A 27,720-nucleotide genomic window follows, 5' to 3' on the forward strand; every position below is an offset into this window, starting at 1 on the left:
AAGTGAAGGAAATAGGTACAATGGTGGCATACAGTTCATTGATATCAAAGGCACCAGAAGCTGGTTCAATCTCTTCCTCTATAGAGACTGAAAGGAAGAAGAGGAAGGCATAATTTTTTCGCTGAACAAAGTGGTGAGTATTTAACATTTGTATATTTACTTAACATTTGCATATTGTTTAGTATACGTGCGTAATATTGTGTTTAGCGGATTTCTAGCGGATTCTATAGGTCAATCTAGCGGATTCTCACCAACCACATCTGGTAACACTGCTGGTCGTCTCGAGTGGCTCAGCTGTTCTCTGTCTTGGTGAAGTGGAAGTGGAGGAAGAAATTGTACGAAAATGGCATCGAAAGCTGCAAAACCTTCTCTATTGAAGAGTGTAGTGGTAAGTGAAAGAGTCGGGTCCTTGGAAGGAGATGAGAGCAGTATGGATGAGGTTAAACTGAGGAAATAGGTTATGAAATGGCCGGTGGTGTAGCAGTCGGTGATGAGGGTCTGGTACACAGCTGAGAGCGACCTCGTTAATTAAATTCCACGATTATTATTAACAAATTGTACTACGTGTTAGAACAGAGGTGCAATGATTTCGATTATAGAGCGTTTGTTACGTGAATAATAGTGTGCCTGTAAAAAAGTGTTTTATCCTGATGAGTCATTAGGGCCGGTTCCTGGGGTTCTTTTATTTTTTCTTATTTGGTTAGATTTGGTAAAAGATATTGGCTACTCCGCCAGTGCTTGGGGATGTTCTTTAGACAAGGAAGAAGTTTTGGTAAATTTGCATTGTCACACCGTTCACTTTTAGCAAGTAATAAATTTTTTTTCGGTCCACTAATTACCTAATGTACCCAAGTACAATGAAGTCAAATAATGGTCATAAAGCTTAAATCGACTGCCAATTACTTCTCGATTGGTATTTGGTGTCATAAAGTCACAAAAAATGGTAAACTTAATTTAATCAGGTAGTTAGGTTAGGTACATGCACTCGATCTAATAACTCAGATTAAATTAAGTTTATTGACTGTGTTTCTAAATACTAATCAGTAATTAGCAGTCAATATTTCATCAGCAGAACCATTATTTGACTTCATTGCGGCTACATTTGGGTTAATTTAGGTAATTAGTCGGACCCATTTTTCTAGTGTATTTGTGTGTGGTAAGACCGAATATGACCTTCATTTTTGGAAATTAGCTGCTTTTTTTTTTAGCGAATTTTTTTTTTTTGACGTTTTCGAAAAAAAAGTGGCTGCGACTAAAATACACAAAAACACTGAAAACCAAAACTAACCTAACCTAACAACTGACTCTCACCATATGATGGAATTACCTATTTCTTACCTTATTGGCCTGGTTCTTGTTCGTCTTTGCAATCTGGGATTCTTACTGCCACATATGTTGGTCTATACGATATTTACATTCCGTCTTGCTCTTAGTACACTTTACTGAGGTTGGAAGAACACCATGCGATTGAAAAATGCTATAATTTCTACGTTTTTTTTTCCAAAAACTGTAATCAGATCCATATACTTTAGCGACATCCATCGCAGACTTCCATGGTGAACTGAACTTGAATTTCAAATATGAGACCCAAAATAAAACTCGATTTTGATTGGGCCAAATATATTCTGAATTGGCAAAATGCTTTTGATTGGCGCGCATGGCGTGTACGAGCTAAAGAAAATAAGGTGTCTGCAATAGGCGGTTGGCCTGTGCATGGCAGCTCCTGTCGAGTTACTACCACTCTCTATCATCCATGAATATATCCAGCCTCCTTTTGAAACTTTCCAGCATTCCTGCACTCACTACAAAGTTGCTAAGCTTGTTCCACTCGTCACCACCCTATTTGTAAACCAGTTCCTTTCTATCTCCTCTAAACCTAAACTTATCCAACAAATCAGTTGTTCAGTCCTATCCTGCTAAAATTATAAGAACTTTATCTATATCACCTTTATTGATTCCTTTCACCCACTTGAATACTTCTATCATATCTCCCTGCACTCTTCGTCTTTCTAGGGAATGTAAGTTTAGTTTCTTTTAACCTATCCTGATATGGAAGGTTTCTAGGTCCCGAATCATTTTCGTCATTCTTCGCTGCACCGACTCTAGTGAATTGATATCCATTCTAATAAGGGCACCAGAACTGAACCGTCGAGGTGCGACTGACTAGCGTAAGATGTAGTTGCAATAAGACCTCTGCACTCTTATTACTTACACTTCTAGATATAAAACCCACTCTGTTTGCCTTATTTGAACAATAACGCCTTTTTCTGGGCCGTGGGTCCGGCTTACAAAGCACCCCGTTCTTTCACAAGTCGACTTCTCCAGGTTGATGTTGTTAAGGCTGTATACATTGACAGTATTTGTTCTTCCAATATTAAGTACACTGCACTTGCTGGTGTTGATTTTCATTGCCATTTTCAGGCGCATGGCGTCATGATTTATAAAGGGGAGCGAAGACACGCAGTGATAGGTGAGAGGCGATAATGGCAGGAAATAATGGAAGAAAATAGAAATTTATTTGGAAAAGCTATCTCCATTATTATACGTTTCTGGCCGTAATGTAATAAATGAAAATTATCTTATAATTAGACGTCTTATTGAATATGATAATAGATTAGTGGTAGGAATGAACTGTGTGTAAATGCAATAATACCTAAACAAATCATGGCTACACTTGTGACTGAGCGAAAGTCATAATCTTGAAAAATTAATATCTGGTTATCCTTAATTTCGATGGAAATATCAGAGAGAAAAAAATGTCTTAGAATTGTGTAAAAAATTGAGATACCCATTTTTATATGGAAATAAAGACCGTGATACTATAAGTTCACATTTCTTAATGTTGCTCATTAATCTGCACACTTCTAAAGTATTACATACAAACTTTGTGCAGTTTGTCCCCAACAGTTAGAGCAATTTCATGGGAGGTGGGAGTGTTATAACCGGTAACCACTCATTTGCGGACGGAAATGAGTCATGTTAATCTGAATCAGACCAAATACCGAGGAAAACAAAATTTATGGTCAAACAGTAGTTGGGTCTGAAACTGCAAATTTACCTAACTTAAGTTTTTTTGGTTAGGTTTGGTTAGCTTGGTAATTGTGAAATGTGAGAATAGCAAACATGGGATTGCACGACTACTGTATATTTATGCATATAAACTTAAAGAATGAATGCTGGACAAATAGTGGAAGTAGAGGTTGTGTCTGGAAAATTCCCACTGCCTTCTTGTTAATTCAGGTATAATGTTCACTAATAGTTTGGTAATTCGAACAGCTCTATTACCAGTTGTTGTTTGATTTTGTAAATTTTTTCCTCAGATGTTTTATCATTATATTGTACTACGGTAAGTATTTTAAGGCAACAACTTTTTACTATAGTTATAAGAATTTTTAGTTATTAGCTTGGTAATTATTCTGACTTCACAGCCGCTAATTTATTTTCACGTAGAAAACGAATTTAAAAATGCTGAAAGTTCATTGTTTTCTGTGGACTCTCATAGTTATGGCAAAGAGTTTATTAAAAAGTTCAAGTTAGGGTAACCTAACCTAACCTAGAATAACCTAACCTACCAGTGGTCGAACTTACTGGTGAGACGGGAGAGCGACTACAAAATCCTCCATTTTAGCTGCTAGTTTTTTTTCTATCTACCATCATATATCACCTGTAGTGGATAAGGTATGAAGGATAAAGAAATTGCCAGGTAAAACAGGATGAAAAACTGATAATAAGAAAATATATATATAGTATATTTTTTATGGGATTAGCCCACCTGGGCACAGGTCACTGACCCACATCAGGGCCTGGGGGCAAAAATGTAATAATAATAATTAGGTAAATTTGCATAAGTGCACCCAACTGTTAGAAAGTTAAAAATATATTTATACTGGTTTTTAGAAAAGGCTTTTCTGATGTGTGTTGTTTTAGACCGATTATGACCTTCATTTCCGTCAGAAATTGGCCGATTTTTTTTTTGGGGGCTTTCGAAAAAAATAATGGCTAAGCAAATACAAAAACACTAGAAAAACATAAACCAAACAAAACCGACTCTCACCATATGATGGCATCACTTATTTCTTACCTTATTGGCCGTCTCTTCTTTGTCTTTGGAATAAAGACCTGTTACGTAATGCCACATATGTTGGTCGTGATATTTACATTCATTATTGCACTAAAGACACTTTACTGGTCGGAGAACACCATGAGATCGAAAAATGCTATAGTTTCTTGGTTTCCCAAAACTCATAATCAGCTCCATATAATTAGTGACACCCATCGCTTACATGGTCGGAAAGGAATTTGGATTTGGAATTAGAGACAAAATAAAAATCGAATTTGATTGGGCCAAAAATACTCTGAATTAAACCATAAATCATTTAATTGGTTGCCCCCCCCAAAAAACGCTTTTGATTGACCGCGTGGCGGTTACTGAAGAATGCATGCGCGTGATGATTTATGAAGGAGACCGCGGTGAGGTGAGCGATAATGGCGTTAGACTAATGGAAGAAAATAGATAAAATTTTGGATACGTTATCCTCGTTATTATACATTTCGCCAATAATGTAATAGAAGAATATAATCTTATAATTGATCTTATTCAAATATGATAATAGATTAGGGGTAGGAATGGGGGGTGTAAAAATGCAGTAATCCAATAATAATAAAAGAACCATAAAGAAATACAAAATGAAAAAAGATAAAAATGAGAAACAATACAGTCAACCCTCACTTCTGCGGTTAATGTAACCCACAGAGTACAGCGGAAAGTGAAAGCAACATCAAAAGTGAATAACATAACATATGGGATTAAATGAAATAGAGACCAGCTGACCCCAAACTCCACTTTTCCAACACAATACCTATGTTCTAGTAAATAACATCTTAATTTTATGATGGTACATGCACACAATTAATACTTAAGAAAATAGAAAATACAGTCGTAGTTAATGTCCATTCAAATAATGGACACGACTCCTCCTCTCTTCTTACACTACACTGCTGGCTCTTCCCTCTGAGAAATTTTGGGGAAAACCAGGTATAGTAATAAATAATACCTCAAACTAAGTTAGGATAATATAATTGACATTGCTGGATTCCTTGTAAGACCAGGAATATTTTGAATATAAATGTCATATATTTTCACAAAAGATAACATATTTACTCAGATTAAACATTTTATCTAAAATTTGTATGTCTAATGCAAAATATATGATGTTTATATTCAAAATGATCCCAAATTGTAAAATTCAGCAATGTAAATTATATTCCGCGAGTAATTTGTATGAATTTTATGAGCTAAAACAAATATCTTCAGTTAATAAAAAAAATATTCTTACGACACTATCTGTCAATCAAAGTACCCCTTGCCTCCCCTCTTCCAACAGCGTGGTCAGTCCCAACCCTCCTCCCACCCCCACCAATCCTCCTTCAAGAGAAAGGTTGGGTGAAAAAATAAATTTTAACATTTGTATTAAATAATACCTCAGATTAAAGTTGAGATAATATAATTGACATTGCTGGATTCTTGTAAGACCAGGAATATTTTGAATATAAACGTCATATATTTTGCACAAAAGATATACTTACTCAGTGAACATTTTATCTAAAAATTTTATGTCTAATAAAATATATGATGTTTATATTCAAATGATCATCAATTGTAAGAATTCCAGCAATGTAAATTATATTCTGGCAGGTAATTTGTATGAATTTTATGAGCTAAAATAAAATCTTCAGTTAATAAAAAAATATTCTTCACACGGTAACAGATGGTGCTGGTCCTCCTCCCTCCCCCACCACGTCCCTACTAGATAAATGTGTTTACCTTTTAGTAATAAATAATAAATCAGACTAAAGTTAGGATAATATAATTGACATTGCTGGATTCTTGTAAGACCAGGAATATTTTGAATATAAATATCATATATTTTGCACAAAAGATAACATATTTACTCAAGAGTAAACATTATATCTAAAATTTGTATGTCTAATGCAAAATCTATGATGTTTATATTCAAAATGATCATCATTGTAAAATTAGCAATGTAAATTATATTCTGGCTGGATAATTTGTATGAATTTTATGAGCTAAATAAAATTATACTTCGTGTAAGGGTACACCACCCGGAATGTGAGCATCCTGGGTTCTTGCAGGAGCGCAGCGTATGGCGGAAGCGCGGAATGTGGACGCGAAAGTGAGGTTGACTGTATGTATGTTGTGTTGTCAATAGTAAGAGGAACAATTGAGACCCAGCAATTGTGTGTAAATGAGGCAGAAAGTCAGATCAGCAACCTGGGATTTGTTCACAATTTTCGTGATGCTATGTGGCAGCAGGTCTACCATTAGACAATATTAAATAATGTCTATACTTGCTTTATGTGACAATTATTTACAATAATACTCTACTGAGTCAGTATGTTTTGCCGTCTAAACTTTTTTTGCATCAGACCCGGTCACTGAGCGTGCTTTGCCATCCACAACAAAATTTAAAATTTCACCATAATGCTTCAACAAAGTTGCTTTCATTGGTACCAGATATCAAAATAAGTAACTTACCAGTATAAGTTAGCAAAACTAGTTTTCATCTATTGATACCTTTATGCTTGCCTCTAAACTTGTCTCTGGTCTTTTACTGCCTTTTATTATTATTTGGTAAATGGGTAATTATTGACGACTGATTCGCACGTAAATTTTAAATAAAATTTAAAAATGCCAGTTTCACAATGTTTTATAGTGGACATTGTCGTAGTTTGTCCAACTGTTAAAATATTTTTTGTTTTTTTTAACCTAGCCTAACCTAACATTACTTACCTTAACATAGAACCTAGTACTGTATAACCTAACATATCCGTGGGCAAACTTACTGTTACTGGGAAGCGGTGAAACGGCATCGAGGCAGTGGTGAATGATTGGAACTTCCTCCTACCAAATTTACTTTCATCATTTTACCACTTTATTTGGCCTACCAATAGGTTCTGATTACCATACAGTGCATACAGACCACTGCAGAACTGTTTCTAGTCCACAACCAACTTGGCACACAATATTGCTGTGAAAATACTTATAAAAACGTTTATAAATAGCAGGACAACAATGGGTTTAATCTTGGTATTTAGCAAAGCTCCTTGTAAACATTAGAACTGAGCCACAATGCTCCAGCTCTTGTTTTACTTAATAATTAATTTCTTGTTCACCGAACAAATTCCTCTCTGGTCGTAAATCATAGGGATTCTCTCAGTCTGGACAGTCTTTATTGGAAGGAAGGATGCTTGTCTTTGAAAAACTGAGGTTGAGATCATCTTTTCCCGAAATTGCAAATGATGTCCCCATATAAGATTGGTTACACCCTTCATGACATGGTGAAAATGAAATTGGCACTGATGGCGTGCAAGGTAACAGAAGGCGGCAGCTTGTTTTGAAATACGCCAATATGAATGGATGTTTATGTAGGGGGTGAGACGTCACCCCCACATTACTGTCAAGAAGACAAAGTAGTGTACCCTTAAGTCGCCTAAATACTTACCAAACGAAATTTGTACTAGAAATGATTATCAGTACTTCACTGATGAAAATATAATGAAAAATAAACATCAAAATGAATATGGTGGTCAGCTGTCGATATTAACGTTAAATATGTTTTATCATTTGAAAGTTGGTTGACTTGGTCGAATTTATTGTATATTTTGAAAGCTTGCTCCATTATGTTTGTCACCGTGAGAAGGATTTCATTATTTAGTGCTTTTAACTTATACAGAACCTCACTTTACGCTGTTAATTCAACCCACGGGGTACCGTATAAAGTGAACAACATAACATATGGGATTAATTGAAATAGAGACCGGCCACCCCCAAACTCCACTTTTTCAGACACAATACCTATGTTGTAGTAAAATAACTTCTTAATTTTATGATGGTATGCACACAATTAATAATTAAGAGAAATATCAATAATATTAGGTTTTTAACACTTACATTAGTAGAAAAGATGGCTGGGCACACGGGATGGGGGGTTGGTTTCGAGGCAGAGGGCAGATTAGTGGCCCTCACCTGTATCACTTGTATCACTATCCACCACAGAGGCTTGCAGGGCCTTTTGTAAACCCTCAAAGTCCATATAAGTCCATATCCTCACTATAATTATCACTATCACTGACTTGGGCCGGCTGTGGTGGGTGGCGGTGAAGAACTCGTAATGTTTTGATGACTGGGCGACCTTTTAGCGCATTGCTCGCCCGGCTACACAACATGGCGGGAGATGGCGGAGGTTTGGATCCAAAATGGTGCGCGGTTTCGCCAGCCGCCTCCCACAGAAGTAAAAGACGACCGTGGAATGTGAGCATTCCGTTTCGCAGGGCATCACAGAACGTGAAACGCTGAATGTGGGACCGCGAAGCTAGGGTTTACTGTATATATTTTTTATCATTTCTTAACTCACTGAAATTTTCTTGAAAGAATTGTGTGCTATTGATATCTTCAATTCCAATCATTATTTTGTATGTTTCTATCAGATTTCTCTTGTCTCTTCAGCTGGTGTAGTCTTGTCAGTAGTGTAGATTTCTTTAATTCAGGAACAATTTTGGTGGCTCTTCTGTATTTTTTCTATAGTATCTTATACTGTAGCTATCTAAGATATGGGACCATGCTTGTAAGCATATTCTAAGTGCAGTATCACAACTTTTATATAGTATAAAGAATGATTTCAGGCAACAGGTAGTTGAAGGAAGATTTAATCGTGACTAACATAGTTAGCTTTTCTTGTTATTTCTGAGTTATGGTCACAAAAATTTTAGATTGCATGTGATTAAAACTCTAGATCCTTTTTTTAGTTTCCAAATTGTTTCAGACATCTTATAATTATGGTTTAATTTATGGCCATAGTACATTTTACATATTTCTTTAATAAATTTTTTCCGTGTTTCTGTCCAGGTTTCGAGTCCTTGTAGGTCCTCCTGTAGTGTTGCAACCTCTCCATCTTATTGTAGATTTTTGTGTTGTCACAAACATTTTGCAAACTGATCAGACATTACTTTTATAAAATAAAACTGGTCCAAGGACTGATCCCTTGTGAAACTTCACTTCTTACCGCTCAGATTTGGCTCCATTTACTGTTATACGTTGTTTTCTGTCAGTTAAGAATCCTTCGACATCTTATTGTATTATCATTATCCACCAATTTTGTTTACTTTGTATAATAACCTATGATGTGGTACACTATCAAGTGCTTTCTTAAATCTAGGTAAATGACATCAAAGGCCCCATTTTTTCTGTCATATTTGTCCCGACCAAGGCAGACATGGGCAACCTTCCATAGTCATGGGTGGCATTTATATCCTACCTAACTGAAAACAGGGACACCAAGTTACGCAGCCTTCCTTGGTGTTGGTGTAGTCGCTCAGGAGCTTGAATTTTTAGCAGAGAATGCAGCTTTACATTACAGATCAATTCTTGGTCCATGGGCTGTATTATAGACGAGTGTTGGGAGGAAGGAAGACCACTTTTACGTTTGGAGTGACGATCTAACAGTAGGGGCGAGTGTCCTGGTGCTGTATTAAGCAGCAACAAAATCTTGTATGGCACATTCTGTTGCTCACAGAATTTCTTCACATCGAACCGAAACAGTCATCAAACCAGGAGAGGGACAGAGGAGAGAACATCCATGCCTTACGTGCAGTCAGCCAGTGGACATTTAGCTTGGTCATGTCCATGCTCTTGTAGGCGTGCGGCTTGCGTGCTGTGTGGATCACCGATAACTTGAGCTTACAGGTACCGGAGGCATTGGTGGTAAACAGGACGGTGATGCGCTCCTTCTGCAACTTCCAGCCCCGACACTTGCTGGCATTCTTCACAACGGTCTTGGAAGGTAGCTTTTTCCAAAAAAGACCAGATTCGTCCATGTTAAACACCTGGTCGTCGGTGTACTGTCCTTCCTCCATAATCTCACTTTAAAACGGAGGAAATTACCTAGCTGCAACACAGTCAGCACTAGCTTTTTCACCACCAATGTTGATACTGGTGATCTTGTTCCTCTTCTTAAACCTCTGTAACCACCCAGAGGAAGCATTAAAGGGTTTGGGCTCTGTTATTCCCATCTTTCGTGACACTGCAGCATACAGTTCACGTGCGTACTCCTTAACTGAGCGTGTGTCCACTGCCATGTTCCGTCGCGCCTGATGCACCAAGTAGCTCACAAGTAATTTTTCCGTCTTGAGAAGCACCTGGTTGTGGAAATACTTGATCATAGAAGCACCTGTAGACTTTGTGATGTTCATGTGCTCCTTTATCTTGGCTGCATCCTCCTTAATTGTCTTGATAGTTGATTTGTTAACACCATGCTGGTGCGCAACATCAACCTGTCTTGTTCCTTTCTCCAACTCTTGTATGATCTTATACTGTATATGATTTCGTAGCTTAAGGAACGTCTTGTCTTTGGCTTAGGGCGGCTGGGTCCAGGTAATGCAAGGTTTCTTTGTGGTGGTGGTCCGGTGGAAGCCATTCTTATGGAACAATGGATACCGATATACACGGTGTAGCCGGGAGGGGTGTAACTGACGCGGGTAGGTCAAGGGGCTTGAACGCTCCCGCGGCGGGGCACGTCATAGTACATTAAACCAATCACAGCTAGCGGGGAGGGAGGTAAGGATGCTTTGCCCAATCACAGTCCACTACGTCATATGACGTCACCGATAACGCAACAAAGACATACACTGCGCAACCTACTCGCGCTGCTTACCCAACATGGCGGGAGGTTTGAATCCAAAAATGGCGCGGCGCGAGATGACCGCCAGCCACTCTCCGCTTAAAAGAGTACACGCACCACATAAAGTGAGCATTCTGGGTCTAATGTGCTTATCCTTTCGATATTGGTCACATATTTATAGCTCTTATGTGAGGAAGTACATACCTACTTTTGAAAAAAACAGTTTTTAAGTGTTTAGAAGTGCACCTGTTATCAAAGTCTTTCTATAATATTGATAAGTCATAAAATATAAACTGATCTAAAGGAGAGATTAATTATGTGAAGATATATTCGGTTTTGTATTATGTATTATTACTGCAAAATAAAGTTGATTGCTTGTTTGATATAGGTTTATAGTAACATATAGAGCTTACTATAACTTCATGTGTGAAGTGTGGTGGAGTGGATGAAGAGGAATACACTAAGGTGGTATGGACATGTGTAGAGGATGCATGAAGATAGGCTGACAAAAAAGTTTATGATAGCAAGAGAAAGGGGAATGTTGGGAGGGGTAGACCAATTGCCACCTGGGAGACAAGAGTTAGAGAGTTTGTTGAAGAGAGAGCAGGAAGGGGAGGAAGAGTGTTTGAGAGAGCATGTGAGGTGTGCAAGGATAAAATGTCCTGGAGACATTTCTGCCATGGCCACCCCCTGTTGGGGAGCTCCTGGGAGGGAACAAGGCGTCGGTGATATTGATTGATTAATTGATCAAAACAGAGGTGCTGGAGCGGTGCTCCGGCAGCACTGCACCCCTGGTTATAATGGAAGCCCCTGCCATTTGTGGTGAATTTGTTACATTTATGGGTGTGGGCAGTTGCCTGGAAGGAAAAGGTCAGCTGAGCTATGACTGGTCAGTAATTTGTTCTTAACTGTTCCATATTTGTAATTTAGTTTTCCATTTTAGAACAGACAACACAAACCAGGCAAACCTATAACTAAATCTTCATAACATATTTTCCTCGCGTGCATTGCTTGATATAAGTGAGATATTACCTCTGCAGTACACCTGTACTACCTTGTTATTTTAATGAATATAAAAGCATCAGAAGGAAACTAGTCTCGCTACAGGACTGTTGAACCAACTAAATAAATACCCTGTACTGTATTTATATTCCATTGGACATACACATATGTGCTGTACATCAGTACAGGGGATCCCTGGGTAATGAACGGGTTCCGTTCCTGAGGACGTTCTTATGTCGAATTTGTAAGTAAATCGGAACACATGCTATGTGCATACTGTACAGTACTTACAGAACAATGTTTAAAATCCCACTATATCATAGCCTAAGTCCTTATATACTGTACATCTAAATTCACTTAATTTAAGAAGAAATGAATAACAAAATACAATAAATGAAAATAAAAAACAATTGATCAGGTTAATAAAACACTATAAATTTTAAGTTTAACCCTGTTCGTATCGGTGGGCGCTTGTAAGTTGGGGACCCCTTGTATGTACTGTACTTTGTTTCCTTTTCTTCTTTGGTAATTTGCATTCCTTGAAAAGGCAACTCAAATGTGTGTTAGGGTGTTTGTAATAACAACAGTATCATGCTTGTTTCTTACTTCTGTGTTGCTGGTTTGATCCCTGGGTCAGATGTGAGAAAGGTGTTATCCAGTGTGACCCTACCAAATGTTGCTCTTTTTTTTTCCATACTATTCCTCTACAGGTACTTGGTCTCCTCTTGGGCACTGGAGATTGGAATAAAGAAAAGACTGGCCACCTGAACAGCTAGTAAGCTGACAAGTGATGGAAAGGATAAATATATTAAGGTGTTGGGCTCATTTAGAATCTTGCCTATGCACTTTATCTACTTTTAACTTAAAATGATTGAACACATTTATCTTCACTGGGAACTTTATGATTTATAGCTTTGTTGAAAGGAAACAGGTGGCTTGTATAAATCTCCTTCGATGTTTGGGAAGATCACCCAAGGGGTAACACGCTTCTCGCGTCAGTCCTGAGCAAGGGATTAAACCCTGGACAAGGCAGCGAGAGGCAAGTTCATTATCACTCTATTGTCTCACTGAAGGAGAAAGTATTAGTTTTTTGTCCATCTGTCCCATATTTTGTTAGAAGTACATCTTAAAAGCAAACTTGTTTGTTGTACAGGGTTTTTGTACAGTAACAGTATATAATTTATTATTTCAACAGAATCGTGGTTTTGCAGCTCAGGCCGCAGCTCAGCAGTCTTCGTATACTTTGCCCCAACATAATTCTAAGGTGACCACCCTTCCATCTGGCACAGTTGTGGCATCATTAGAGAATAATGCCCCAGTTTCACATGTTGCACTCCTCTTCAAGTAAGTTATAGGTAATTTGATATTTACAGTGGCTAAAACAACTATCTGTGCATACTTTGTGGGAAACAATTCGAGACCATGGACGATAGATTTTGGTATATGAGGGCTGCCACTAGTCACACCTTACACTTCAGAGCATATCAACCCCCACCTGCACAGATAGTTGTTTTAGCTACTGTACAGTCCTATTGTTTTAGCTACTGTACAGTCCTCCCTCACTAGTGCATTTACAGGAGCCCATCAGGTTTTGTGCAGTGTGGCTGCGTTGTATTTGGTTATAGGAAACTCGCAATAGTAAACTTACTATGGAAACATGGAAAAAAATAATAAAACAAATAATAAATGTAAAGGTTTGTGGAATGTTTATATGTTCAATAGAAGAATGCATTAAATAAACTGTTATTAGATCGTATCTTTTGCCAAGTGGACGGTGGTATAGCGAGGTGAAGTGACGTAAAGAGAGTGTGGAGTGGGAGGGGAGCAGCACGGAGGGAAGTGGAGGCCGGTGCCACTCTACCTACAGTTGGCATTCATGAATGATGAACTATAAACACTCAATTGGAGCTAAAGTTAATATCTATTATTTTCCTTGTCTGCTATGTTATGCAGATAACATCCATACTGTTCATGTTAGACTTCAGCTGTAGTGTGAACAAGAGGAAGTTGAAAGTTAATTGCAGTGATTCTTTATTCACGTGTGTTTGTTGCTTGCTAGATTAATCTACTATAGTACTATACAAATAGATTAAATAAAACGCGTAATAACAATAAGAGTGCGTGCGATCTGTCTCGGTATCCGAGATGCATGTCACGTCTCTTTGTGTAAGGACGGTGAACTGTAATTGAAAAGTAATTTCTCCGTTAGCTGGAATCCCTCAAACCCGGGACTCTCCGATAGCTGGAATTCAAATTTTCTTGGAATATCATTCCCAAAGCTGTGATTTACCGGAAAATTACGGCTTTGGGAACGATTTTCTGAGGGGCACATTTTCTGGAAAATTGAGATAATTTTCCCAGTGTCCAGAAAATTCCAGGGCTGGGGGATTTTTATTCCGGGTTTGAAAGATGAAAATCAAGGGCATTTTCGGGAAATTCCGAAAGCAATTTTCTGGTACGTACTTGGGAAATTCCTGGGATAGCGGATATTTTTCCGGGTTCGAGAGATAATGTAATGGTCAATTTCTGAAACTATTGAGAATATTTTTCCGTTACCTTGTACCCGAAAATTTCCGGGGACGGGTGATTTTTTTCCGGCTTTGAGAAATGAAATAATGCATCATTCTGGAACTTCCGAGAACATTTTTCCGTTACCCGAAAAATTCTGGGGACGTGGGATTTTTTTCCGGCTTTGAGAGAGTCGTCTTGTTACCCGGAAATCTCTCATTCCCGGAAGTGTTCTGCACCAATTGTTCCGGCTAACGGAGTTATCACTGTATGACTTTTCCTGGCCACAACTAATTCCCTTTCTATAAGCTATATCTATTTCTTAATTTGTAAAGGAATCGGAGCCAAGCGAGAGGTGCGAATTGACTGATCAACGATAACATACTGTAATCAGTGTTTGACACTTGTCATTTGAGAAATTTTCAATCGGTTATTTCGGTTGTCAACTGCCTGAATCTGACAATAGGCCTGTGTGAATAGCACCATTACCTGTTTAAGTTATTGACTGTATTTCATTGAGATGGATGTGTGTTGAATACTGTACTGTACTGGCACAGTATTTGCTTCCATCAGTGTACCGGTAAGTTACAATGTAAGGATATCATTGGTTTCATTTAAGAAATATCATTAGACCTCTTCATAATCTTTCAACATTTCCTTTGATTTACATTTTCATTAATGAAAATCTCTGCTAGGGCTGGATCACGTTATGAGTCTGCAAGCAACCAAGGGGCAGCCCACATGCTGCGTGCGTGTGCTGGTCTGGCAACTAACAACACAACATCCTTCGCAATCACTCGTACTATTCAGCAGGCTGGTGGATCCCTCTCGGCTGAATCTGGGCGAGAACATATACTCTATGGTGTAGATGTGATCCGTGACAACCTGTAAGTTATATTTCATATTTTTTATATAAAGTGTTTGTACTTAACATCCCCCCCCCCTTCCTTATATGTTCATTTAATGTGGAATTTCAGTGTAAGTTCCCCTTATTTGTTCTTATAAAGTAGGATTTCACAGTCAGTCATTTTTTGTTCTAGTCATTCCTTCTCATACTTTGCTCCTCTTCCTGTGCCCCAATTTCTCTCTCTCGTAACTGATGTTTCCCAAAATCTAGCCGACTATCCATTAAATTTTGTATGATTTCTTCTCCATGGAAGTTACACATGCATGATACAATTTTTTGTAGGGTTTCATGTGTAAGCTGACATCATCATACCCTTCTAGAGATGCTGGCCTTGAAATCCTTCGTGAAGTGGGTACTCAGCCAGCCTTTAAACCCTGGGAAATTAAGAGTTGTGTTGGACGCATCAAGAATGAACTTGCTTTACGGGATCCATCCATCATTGCTGTTGAGCTCCTTCACAGTGCTGCCTTCCGCAACACTGGTCTGGGCAACTCCATCTTCCTGCCATCTCATAATGTTGGCAAACTGAACTCAGATATGGTAAGTTTTTTTTGTTTTCTTCTTTTAAAACGGCATTTTTATCACTTTTTGCATCAACTCTTCAATTTTCTATCCTTGAGTGTATTGGTCAGACAAAACTTATCGTTACTTCCTAATTGGGATGCACCAAATTCCGTGGTCAAGTCAACACCCATACTCAATAATGAGAATAAGTACAGTAAAGTCTCGAATAACGACGGTAATGTATCCTCCAATATTGCAGTGTAAGGTGAATCGTCGTATCGTGAATCATTTTCATGTCTTGTGTTGGCTTTTTACCCTCTTTTCCCCAAAAACAATATTCTTTAAATAATGGTTATGAATGCACCTTATACAATACAGTATTACCCGCCTAACGCGGTTTCACTTAACACGTTTTTTCATATGCGGTGCCTCGCCACGAACTTTCACTTAACACGGATTTTTTCCACATATCCACGGTGAGTGTCCGGCTCGAGACACTATTTTTAGATTTGCCCCACCCGCCACCCTGCCTGACTGCCTGTTTTAGCTCATAAAATTCATACAAATTACCCGGCCAGAATATAATTTACATTGCTGGAATTCTTACAATATGATGATCATTTTGAATATAAACATCATAGATTTTGCATTAGACACACAAATTTTAGATATAATGTTTATTCTAAGTAAATATGTTATCTTTTGTGCAAAATATATGACATTTGTATTCAAAATATTCCTGGGCTTACAAGGAATCCAGCAATGTCAATTATATTATCCTAACTTTAGTTTGAGGTATTATTTTTTACTAAAAAGTTAAATATTCTGGTTTTCCCACACATCTGGTAGGGACGGTTAGGGGGGAGGAACCGACCGGACCGACCATCTGTTACCGTGTGAAGAATATTTTTTTTTTTTTTTAATAACTGAAGATATTTGTTTTAGCTCATAAAATTCATACAAATTACCCGGCCAGAATATAATTTACATTGCTGGAATTCTTATAATTTGATGATCATTTTGAATAGAAACATCATAGATTTTGCATTAGACATACAAATTTTAGATAAAATGTTTACTCTGAGTAGATATGTTCTCTTTTGTGCAAAATATGACATTTATATTCAAAATATTCCTGGTCTTACAAGGAATCCAGCAATGTCAATTATATTATCCTAACTTTAATCTGAGGTATTACAGTGACCTCTTAACGAACACCTCGGTTAACGTAATTTCGACAACTAACTGCCTTCCATAAGGATCTTCAATTCGTTTAACGAAAAAATTTTAACGAACTTCTTACGAACCGACCTCAACATGTTTTCGCTTGCACTGACCGGGCAACCAGCTTTAGTATCAGTTCGCCAATACATTAATCGGTTCTAGGGCTTAAATTCCTTACTATTTTTGTAAATATCAAGAAGTTTATACTATTCAATAATTTTAAAAGTTTAATATTCAATTTTTTAGTCATTTTAACAATTATTGAACATAATTGAAGGTAAAGAGACTAGTTTAATGCGCGGCATCCAGCCTCTTAACACAGCAAACAGGCGTCAGTCTCTCTCTGTTTTCACTGGAGGTAACATCTTGCTTGAGACTCTCTTCAACTAAACGCTTTTTTTCTGTGTTTCCAAGCAAATTATTGGTCATTTTGAAAATTATTTTACATATTGACAATATATAGTGCAGTGCAGTGTTACTTTAAAGAAAATATTCTTTATTTACAGCTAGTTTAACTTTGAAAAATACGTGTTGCCATTGTTTGAATCCAGCATGGGGCCTAAGAGATCAAGAAAAGTGATTTCAATCCAAATAAAGCAGGAAATAATAAAAAAACACGAACAAGGTATTAAATCAAATGTGCTATGCAAAGAATATGGCATGTCGGCATCAACTGTGTCGACAATTCTTGCACAAAAAGACAAATTTAAGGAAGTGAACGTGAGAGACAGATCTACAAGAGTGTTTAAAAGTAGATCCCTAATCGTAGAAACTGAGAGGTTACTTATCATCTGGATTAGGGAAAAACAGATGAAAGGTGATTCAGTTTCTGGTGATTTCATTTGTGAAAGAGCCAGGGAGATTTATGAACATTTAAAGACAGATCAACCTGGTTCTTCAGGAACAGAATTTGAAGATTTTCGGGCTAGCAAAGGCTGGTTCGAAAAATTTAAGAAAAGAAGTGACATTTTAAGTGTTGTTAGGCATGGTGAAGCTGCTAGTGCTGATAAAGAAGGGGCAGCAAAGTTTTTAATTGAATTTAATAAACTGATGGAAGAAGAAAATTATCTTCCACAGCAAGTGTTCAATGTTGACGAAACTGGGCTGTTCTGGAAAAAGATGCCCAAAAGAACATTCATCACCAAGGATGAAGCCTCTTTACCTGGGCATAAACCCATGAAAGACCGTCTCACTCTATTGCTTGGTGCCAATGCTTCAGGGGATTTCCGACTGAAGCCTATGCTTGTCTACCACTCTGAAAACCCCAGGGTGTTCAAGCAACAGAAAGTGGTAAGAACAATGCTTGGAGTTTATTGGAAGTCCAACCGTAAGGCATGGGTGACAAGACAGTTCTTTAATGAATGGGCTGTTGATGTGTTTTGCCCCTCTGTCAAGAGCTACCTAACCACCAATAAACTTCCTTTAAAGGCTCTTCTCCTCATGGATAATGCTCCTGGTCATGACCCTGACCTTGCCAGAAATTTGGAGTATAAATTTGACTTTGTGAAAGTGTTGTTTTTGCCTCCAAACACTACATCACTCATACAGCCAATGGACCAGAATGTGATCAGCAACTTCAAGAAGTTGTACATGAAGAAAATGTTTAGGAGGTGTCATCAGGCAACTTCCATTGATCCTGAACTAACACTGAAACAGTTCTGGAAGACACAATTCAACGTCCTGGAGGCTGTAAAATTGATTGTGTCATCATGGCAAGAAGTCTCCAATAGAACCCTCAATTCTTCATGGAAAGCACTGTGGCCATCAGTAGTCCATGATTTTGAGGGATTTGAGGATGACACAGAGTTGGACCAGGAGATTGTGTCCATTGGTCAGTCATTGGGTCTTGAAGTGGAGGAGAAGGATGTGGAAGAGCTTGTGATGTCTCATGAGGAGGAACTTACTCCTAATGACTTGAAGGAACTGGATGAGATGTTACGGGTAGAGGCTGACAGTGGTGAGGAGGAAATTGAAAGTGATGACCATATGTCAGCTAAACAGTTGAAAGATGTGATTTACCACTGGGAGAAGTTCAGGGAACTGGCTTCAAAGCACCCAGAAGTGGAAAAAACTGAACTAACTTTGTGTCATGTTGAGGACTCAGTGGTCTCCTTCTTTAAACATAAGTTAATGGTGAGGAGGACAGATGCCCCACAGACCACAATTGACACTTTCTTCAGTAAAAGGCAGAGGGAACAAGATGCTAGCCCTCAGCCTTCCACTTCAAGAAGGAGAGAGGATGTTCATGGTGGAGAATCTGTCAGTCCAGAGGTTCCTCACATTTTCATGGAAGGTGACTCACCTTCCAAGAAGCAGTAAAATGCTTCTCCTCCACCTCCACTTCCTTCTCTTCTCCCTTCTCCTCCTGCACCTCCCACTTCAAATGCACATCATCACCATCATCCAGGAGCCTTCTACATACACACCTCAAAGTAAGTAAATTTTTCCGCCATTTTTGTTGAAGTTAGGAAATTTTCGGTGAGCTGGAACCAATTACCCAAAAACCCATTGAAACAATGGTTTCGGTTAACGAACGTTTCGGTTAACGAACGACCTTTTGGAACGGATTGAGTTCGTTAACCGAGGGGCCACTGTATTTAATACAAAATGTTAAAATTTAGTTTTTTCACCCACTCTTCTCTTGAAGGGAGGATTGGTGGGGGGTGGGGGGGAGGGTTGGGACTGACCACGCGGTTGGAAGAGGGGGGAGGCAAGGTGGGGTACTTTGATTGACAGATAGTGTCCTGAAGAATATTTTTTTTTTTATTAACTGAAGATATTTGTTTTAGCTCATAAAATTCATACAAATTACCCGGCCAGAATATAATTTACATTGCTGGAATTCTTACAATTTGATGATCATTTTGAATATAAACATCATAGATTTTGCATTAGACACACAAATTTTAGATATAATGTTTATTCTGAGTAAATATGTTATCTTTTGTGCAAAATATATGACATTTATATTCAAAATATTCCTGGTCTTACAAGGAATCCAGCAATGTCAATTGTATTATCCTAACTTTAGTTTGAGGTATTATTTATTAAAATTTAGTGGTTTTCCCCCAAAAATTTCTCAGAGAGGAAGAGCCAGCAGTGTAGTGTGAGAAGAGGGGGAGGGAGTTGAGTCCATTATTTGAATGGACATTAACTTGGCGACTGTATTTCTCTATTTCTCTTAAGTATTAATTGTGTGCATGTACCATCATAAAATTAAGATGTTATTTTTACTACAACATAGTTATGTGTCGTCAAAAAGTGGAGTTTGGGGGTCGGGCCGGTTTCTATTGGAATTATTCCCATATGTTCTGTTGTTCACTTAACGCGGTACCCTCTGGGTTTTATTGACGGCGTTAAGTGGGGTACAACTGTATACATTAATAATAATACGGTCACACAAGAGGAGATGGGACGCCATTGTTTTCGTTAGTAAGACCCTGGTTGGAGCTGTAGTAAAATTAATGTAAAAAAATAATACCCGTATATATATTTTAAATAATGTTATTAATGTTAATAAATGGAACAATAGAAGTAGCTAACCATTAATGGCAAAGAAAAAAAGAGATGGATTGGGAACGCCAACTTATACGTGCGCATTCAAGGAAACAGCGTCTTTTATCTTATCAAGAATATGTATAAAATATTCATTATTGTTTATTACTGAATATGTATTTGATTGAATTAATGTTTATATATGTGAAATGAACAATGCAATTCATTTATAATAGGTAGAATATTAAAACACACAAGAGGATAAGAGACGGCATTGTTGTCAGTGTTTTACACCCATAATGTCAGTTATACAACTGAAACTGAAGAAAATAAGACCTTGGTTGTTGTTGTAGTAAAATTAATGTAAAAGAATATATATGTTTTAATAAATGTTATTTAATGTATAGTAGAAGTAACCACTGATATTAAAGAAGAAAAGTGAGACCGATGCATACGTGCGCTCTCAAGGAAGCATAGTCATTTATCTTAAGAATATGTACAAAAGATTCATCATTGTTTATAACTGAATATGTATTTGATTGAATTAATGTTTATATATGTGAAATGAACAATGCAATTCATTTATAATAGGTAGAATATTAAAACACACACGAGGTGACAAGACGACATTGTTTTCGTGAATGACGATGGTTCTACATAAGAAACTGAAGAAAATAAGACCCTGGTTGTAGCTGTAGTGAACTTAATGTAAAAAAAATAATACATGTATGTATGTTTTAAGTATTGTTATTTAATGTTAATAAATGGAACAATAGAAGTAGCGAGACGATTGGGAACGCCAACACATGAACAGAAAGTGCATACATGTGAAAACATATCGTCATTTCTCTACATAAGAATATGACAGCAACACTTATTTACTGTTCATATATGTTTTAAATAATACTTACGAATGTAAAACAAAAAGTTTACTCGCCATTGGTGGTAAAGTCTAAAAGATAAGGACAGCTAATGATGTGTAAGTTTTTACTCAGATCAGGTTCAACTGTGGCTGAAGCTGTAGCTTTCCATAAAGTTGTTGCTGAAACTGTTCCTGAAGTTGATGTTGAAGCTGCTTGTGATGCTGAATTTGATGGTGCAGCTGAAATTGGTGGTTTAGGCTTTCGAATGATAAAGCTGTTGAAAGAACCTTGCACAGCAGCTTTCTTTTCTCATTATACATCTTTATGTAGAGGTCATTTGTGTGTTTCATGTCCCTGTTAATTTTAATGGATCCACTTCAGAAAATATGTTCATTGCCCCATATAATATCCACAGACCTCTCACCTTCTTCATATTGTTTTAACACATCTATAGTAAAGCCTTCAATAACAACGGTTCGACCAACAACTTTTCATATTTAAGACCCAATTCAATTTACAACCAAAATATAATAAAAATAAAATAAAATTACTTTTTCATATAAATAATAACTAAATCCCAATATGTATTAAAAAAATATAAAAATTACTGTTAAAAAATGAAGAGTGCCTTGCACAAAGAAGCTGCCTGGCTAATGAGTGGTAATGTGCATCGCCAGTAAACAACAGTCGGAGCTTGGCAATCCTTTTGTTGTCACGCTTCTGAACAGGAACAGTTTTTCTCCATTTCCTGTTCACATGCGTGAAAACAAAGGGCCCAGCAGCTGCGATTGTTTATACGTAGTACTGTACTAGTGATGCTGGTGTCACCACTAACAAGCCCTGCAGCCTCCGTACGCAAGGCGTTTTTTTTTTTTTTTTTGCTTTGTTATTAAATATAGAACGGGATTTAGTTATTTATATGAAAATGTAATTTAAAAATATTTTTTTTATTTTGACTTAAATACAAAGAAAATGATGGCATAAATTGAATTGGGTCCTAAATTAACCTGGGTCTTAAATATGAATTGTCGTTAGTAGAACCGTCATAGGAGGCTTTACTGTATCTCCTTCATCAATGCCTCTTATCCAAAATCTCGACAAGTTTATTGTACTTTTTCAAAATCAACAAAGTAGCAATACAAATTTCTTTGAACCTCTAAAGTCCTTTCACTCAAAATGCTCAAACCGAATATAGCTTCTCTCGCTCCTTTTCCCTTTCTAAATCCAGTTTGATCTTCAAATAACTCTTGTCTATTCTAAGTTTTATTCTACTTAATATTATTTTTAATAAACCTTTACAAGCATGACTTATTAAGCTTATTTTTCTGAACTGGGTGTACTCTAAGGCTCCTGCCTTTGTAGGTAATAATACAAATACTGATTGTTTGAAATCACTGGGAAGTTTGAAGTACAGCACAGTACTGTACAGTATATGGAATTACATATTTAATTAAACAAAATGCAATCTCATTTTTGCCCATTTGTTTTAGAAATTCTGCTAGAAGCTGATCAACCCCACAATCTTTATCAATTTTCATTTTGCTCACAGCTGCCTCAACTTCTGTAACCAGAATTGGCATTTCTATCTTTATTTCCTTTTCATTTCTTAACTCTACTCTACCTTTATCAGTGTATAATTCTTCTACGTACTCTGCCCATCTCTCTCCTACTTCTTTTGCCTCAAACAGGATCTTATTCTCTTTACTTTTAATAGTCCCACCCCATTTATTTCCCATTTTTTATCATTTGTTTAATCTTTCTGTACATTTTCTATAATTATGCCTTCTGTCATCATCTCCAATCTCATTGCATTTTCTCCCAAGGTCATCTTTCTTGGCCTGTCTGCATTCCCTTTGAACTTTTTTGTTAATTTTTATGTAAACCTCACTTAATTTTCTCATATTTCTTTATTTATCCGTTTTCTTTAAAATTTCATTTGTCATTCACTCACTTATAGCTTTATTCCTACTATGTCCTATAAGTTTCCCCCAGTGTCCACATCACTTCTTCGTAATTATTTAATTGTCGTTTTGGCCCTAGTTCATAAAAGTCACTCTCTAGCAATACTGAAAATCTGTTTTTGGTCTCAATTTCATATTCTATCCTTGACCCTGTTTTGAGTTCCCCGAAATCCCTTTTGATTTGTCCGTAGCTTTTCTTTTGAATTTTTGAAGTCTTAGCCTCACTAAACTCATTTTTGGGATGTGATCTGCCCCTGGGTTTGAGTTATTGGATTTCTGAATCATTGCTGAATTAAAATGTAATTTATTTGAGTCGCATTTAAGCTTTGAATTACAGTACAGTGAACCCTCACTTTACGCGGTCAATTGAACCCACGGAGGCCCGCGTAAAGCGAACAACATAACATATGGGATTAAATGAAATAGAGACCGGCTGACCCCCAAACTCCACTTTTTCCGACACAATACCTATGTTCTAGTAAAAATAACATCTTAATTTTATGATGGTACATGCACACAATTAATACTTCAGAGAAATACAGTCGCCAAGTTAATGTCCATTCAAATAATGGACACGACTCCCTCCCCCTCTTCTCACACTCCTGGCTTTTCCCTCTCTGAGAAACGTTTGGGGGAAAACCACTAGATTTTAAGGTATAGTAATAAATAATACCTCAAACTAGAGTTAGGATAATATAATTGACATTGCTGGATTCCTTGTAAGACCAGGAATATTTTGAATATAAATGTCATATATTTTGCACAAAAGATAACATATTTACTCAGAGTAAACAAAATACTTAAAGTAGATCTAAAATTTGTGTGTCTAATGCAAAATCTATGATGTTTATATTCAAAATGATCATCAAATTGTAAGAATTCCAGCAATGTAAATTATATTCTGGCCGGGTAATTTGTATGAATTTTATGAGCTAAAACAAATATCTTCATTTAATAAAAAAAAAAATATTCTTCACGACACTATCTGTCAATCAAAATACCCCACCTTGCCTCCCCCCCCCTCTTCCAACCTCGCCAGATGGTCGGTTGGTCCCTCCCTACCAGAGAAATGTGTGGGAGAAACCAGAATATTTACCTTTTTAGTAATAAATAATACCTCAGACTAAAGTTAGGATAATATAATTGACATTACTGGATTCCTTGTAAGACCAGGAATATTTTGAATATAAATGTCATATATTTTGCACAAAAGATAACATACAGGTTGTACCTCTCTAGTCCGGCATTCTGTGGTCCGGAAACTCCCTTGGTCCGGAACGATTTTAGTTTGTCCAATGGGTAGATAGGCAGGTTTTTTTGTTTTTTTTTTGTTTTACTTATCTGAATTATTATTACAGGAGTATTAAATTTATGCCCCTCAGGCCCCATTGTGGGTCAGTGACCTATGCCCGGGTGGGCTAATCCCCTTAAAAAAAAAACAAAGCCGCGGGAAATTAAGGTTTGTTTACATCCGGCAGTTCGGCTGCTCTCTCTCTCTCTCTGTTTGTCTATACAGAGTACAACATTTAACCCTTCAATATATATGAGCAGTAAATAAGTGTTGCTTTCATATTCTTATGTAGAGTAATGACAATATGTTTTCACATGTGCACACTTACATACGCGCAGTCTCACTTTTTTTTACCATTAATGGTTAGCTACTTATATTGTTCCATTTATTAACATTAAATAACATTACAGGTACTTCAAACAACCATATTAATTTTTTTACATTACTTTTACTACAGCTAAAATCAGGGTCTTATTTTCTTCAGTTTTATATGTAGAACCAATCAGTCACTGGTTTCGTAAGCTTTAACATAAACAATGCCGGCAGCCGTCTCGTCTCCTCTAATATTCGACGTATTATTAATAAATTGTATTGTTAATTTTGCACACACGCACATTAATTCAATAAAAACAAATTCAGAAACATTAATTAAAATATATATGAACAGTAAATAAGTGTTGCTTTCATAGTCTTATGTAAAGTAATGATGATATGTTTTCACGTGTGCGCATGCGCACTTACATACGCGATCTCTCTTTTTTCTTTACCATTATCGTTAGCTACTTCTATTGTTCCATTTATTAACATTAAATAACATTACTTAAAACAACCATATTAATTTTACTACAGCTACAACCAAGGTCTTATTTTCTTCAGTTTTATATGTAGAACCAGTCAGTCACTGGCTTTGTAATCAACGAAAACAATGCTGTGTCATTTCCTCGCGTGTTTTAATATTCTACGTATTATTAATGAATTGTATTGCTCATTTTGCACACAAAAACATTAATTCAATAAAAAAGACATTCAGTAATAAACAATAATGAATCTTTTGTACATAAGAGAAATGACGCTGTTTACACGATTATGCACGTCGTCTGCACGTTGGCGGGCCGTTCAAACCCGTCGAAATTCAAGTTTCCACCGTCAAATTTTATTTTTATTTTTTTTTTGTGTTCCAATAAAATACGTTAAGAATTAAAAACTCGCGAAATTTGAGAAGCTACTATACGACATTTAACCCTTCAATATGTCTTCAAAGAAACCATGATGTAGAGAAAGTGGTGCTAGTGCTTCCAAGCATAAGCACAAGTCACTGTGTATCCAGGATAAGGGTGAATTTCCATGGTCCGGCACCGGTCAGGTCCCGAGGTTGCCGGACTAGAGAAGTACAACCTGTATTTACTCAGAGTAAACAAAATACTTGCATTAGATCTAAAATTTGTATGTCTAATGCAAAATCTGTGATGTTTATATTCAAAATGATCATCAAATTGTAAGAATTCCAGCAATGTAAATTATATTCTGGCCCGGTAATTTGTATGAATTTTATGAGCTAAAACAAATATCTTCAATAAATAAACAAAATATACTTACTGAAATACTATCTGTCAATCAAAATACCCCACCTCCTCCCCTCTTCCCACCTGCTCCCTGGGTCCCTCCCTCCCTCTCTACCCCTCACCTCCACCTTCCCTCCCTACCAGAGAAATTATTGGGTTATAACAGTATATTTACATTTTTAGTAATAAATAATACCTCAGACTAAAGTTAGGATAATATAATTGACATTGCTGGATTCCTTGCAAGACCAGGAATATTTTGAATATACACTTCATATATTTTGCACAAAAGATAACATATTTGCTCTGAGTAAACAAAATACTTGCATTAGATCTAAAATTTGTATGTCTAATGCAAAATCTATGATGCTTATATTCAAAATGATCATCAAATTGTAAGAATTCCAGCAATGTAAATTATATTCTGGCCGGATAATTTGTATGAATTTTTTGAGCTAAATAAAAAAATTACACGTCACCCGCGTATATGAGTAGATGCACCGCATAAAGTGGGAATTCCGGTTCTGGCAGGGTACCGCGTAAATATAGAAACGCGTAAAGTGAAACCGCGTAAAGCGAGGGTTCACTCTATTATATTTATTATTTGAGATATAGGGAGTTTGTTCAGAATTGAGATATTACTGGAATCTGAGCGGTGCTGTATAAAGAAGTGTGGTACAGGGAGGTAACTGTAGTATTCAACAAGGAATGGCATAATGTCTGAGCAACACTTCAAATCAACCATCTTATAAGGAAATACTTAAGAGATTTACACCATCTTTTAGTCTCTACATGTACAGGGTGTGGCAGAAGTGATAAAGGTATTTGTATTTAAAATAAAGCAAAATTTGTATTAACCAATAGCAGATGATTGCTGTAATGTCTAATTTGCTCATGGTTTAAACTCAGGTTGCACTATAATTTCTGAAACCACCAATGCCATCAATAGCAGTTCCAGTATAATAAAAAATCTCTCGTGGCTTCTGGTGCACCCTTAAAATTTTTACTTAAATTTGTGCCCTTGCTGATTTTTCTGGAGAACCTAATTTTAATATAATTCTTGTTTGACAGCTTTCTGGTTATGTAGCTTCCACCCATTTGACCAGTCGCATGGCAGTGGTTGGTTTAGGTGTTGACCATGATGCGTTGGTTTCCTATGCCAGTGGTCTCAATGTACCTAATGGAGAAGGTGAAGCTGGAGCTGCTGCTTATGGTGGGGGAGAAATTCGCCAGGAGAATGGAGCATCTGTTACAGTGGTGGCTGTAGCTAGTGCTGGTGCCAGGTATAAGGGTTTTATTGTATTTATTTTATCACTTTATATGTGTACAGAAGTGTATACTGTATTCTTGATATTATCCTTATGCTCATATATGTGTTAAGTTTCTCTTATATCTTAAATGTGAGCAGTAACTTTTTTAAATTTAAAGGTCCATCATTACAAACAATGTGTTTTAAGAGTAATGGTATAGAAGATTAATCTTTGCTTAACAGTATTGGTGACAGTGATGCAGCAGCCCTGGCTGTAGCACAACAGATTCTTGGTGTTGGCCCGAGCACTAAGTATGGAAGCAATGCCAGCAGTGTACTGTCTAGTGCTGTGGCATCTTCAGGCGGTGTTGGCATGGCATCATCAATCAATATTAATTACAGTGATGCTGGCCTCTTTGGCTACTTTGTCATTGCTGATCCAACCTCTGTTGACAAG

At 37.0% G+C, this 27,720-nt stretch overlaps 1 protein-coding gene across 1 annotated transcript; it reads left to right on the forward strand.

The window, feature by feature from the left end:
- Nucleotides 1–252: 252 nt before the first annotated feature.
- LOC121872414 (cytochrome b-c1 complex subunit 2, mitochondrial-like) lies at nt 253–27,720 on the forward strand (the record flags this gene model as incomplete). Its single annotated transcript, XM_042375155.1, is given in 6 exon segments — nt 253–388; nt 12,895–13,043; nt 14,903–15,094; nt 15,435–15,654; nt 27,086–27,297; nt 27,507–27,720. Coding segments are annotated over 6 exon segments (1,032 nt in total), but the record flags the coding sequence as incomplete, so codon positions are not given.

Source organism: Homarus americanus, unplaced genomic scaffold (genome assembly GCF_018991925.1).
Source record: "Homarus americanus isolate GMGI-L3 unplaced genomic scaffold, GMGI_Hamer_2.0 scaffold3185, whole genome shotgun sequence".
NCBI classification, from domain to species: Eukaryota; Metazoa; Arthropoda; class Malacostraca; order Decapoda; family Nephropidae; genus Homarus; species Homarus americanus.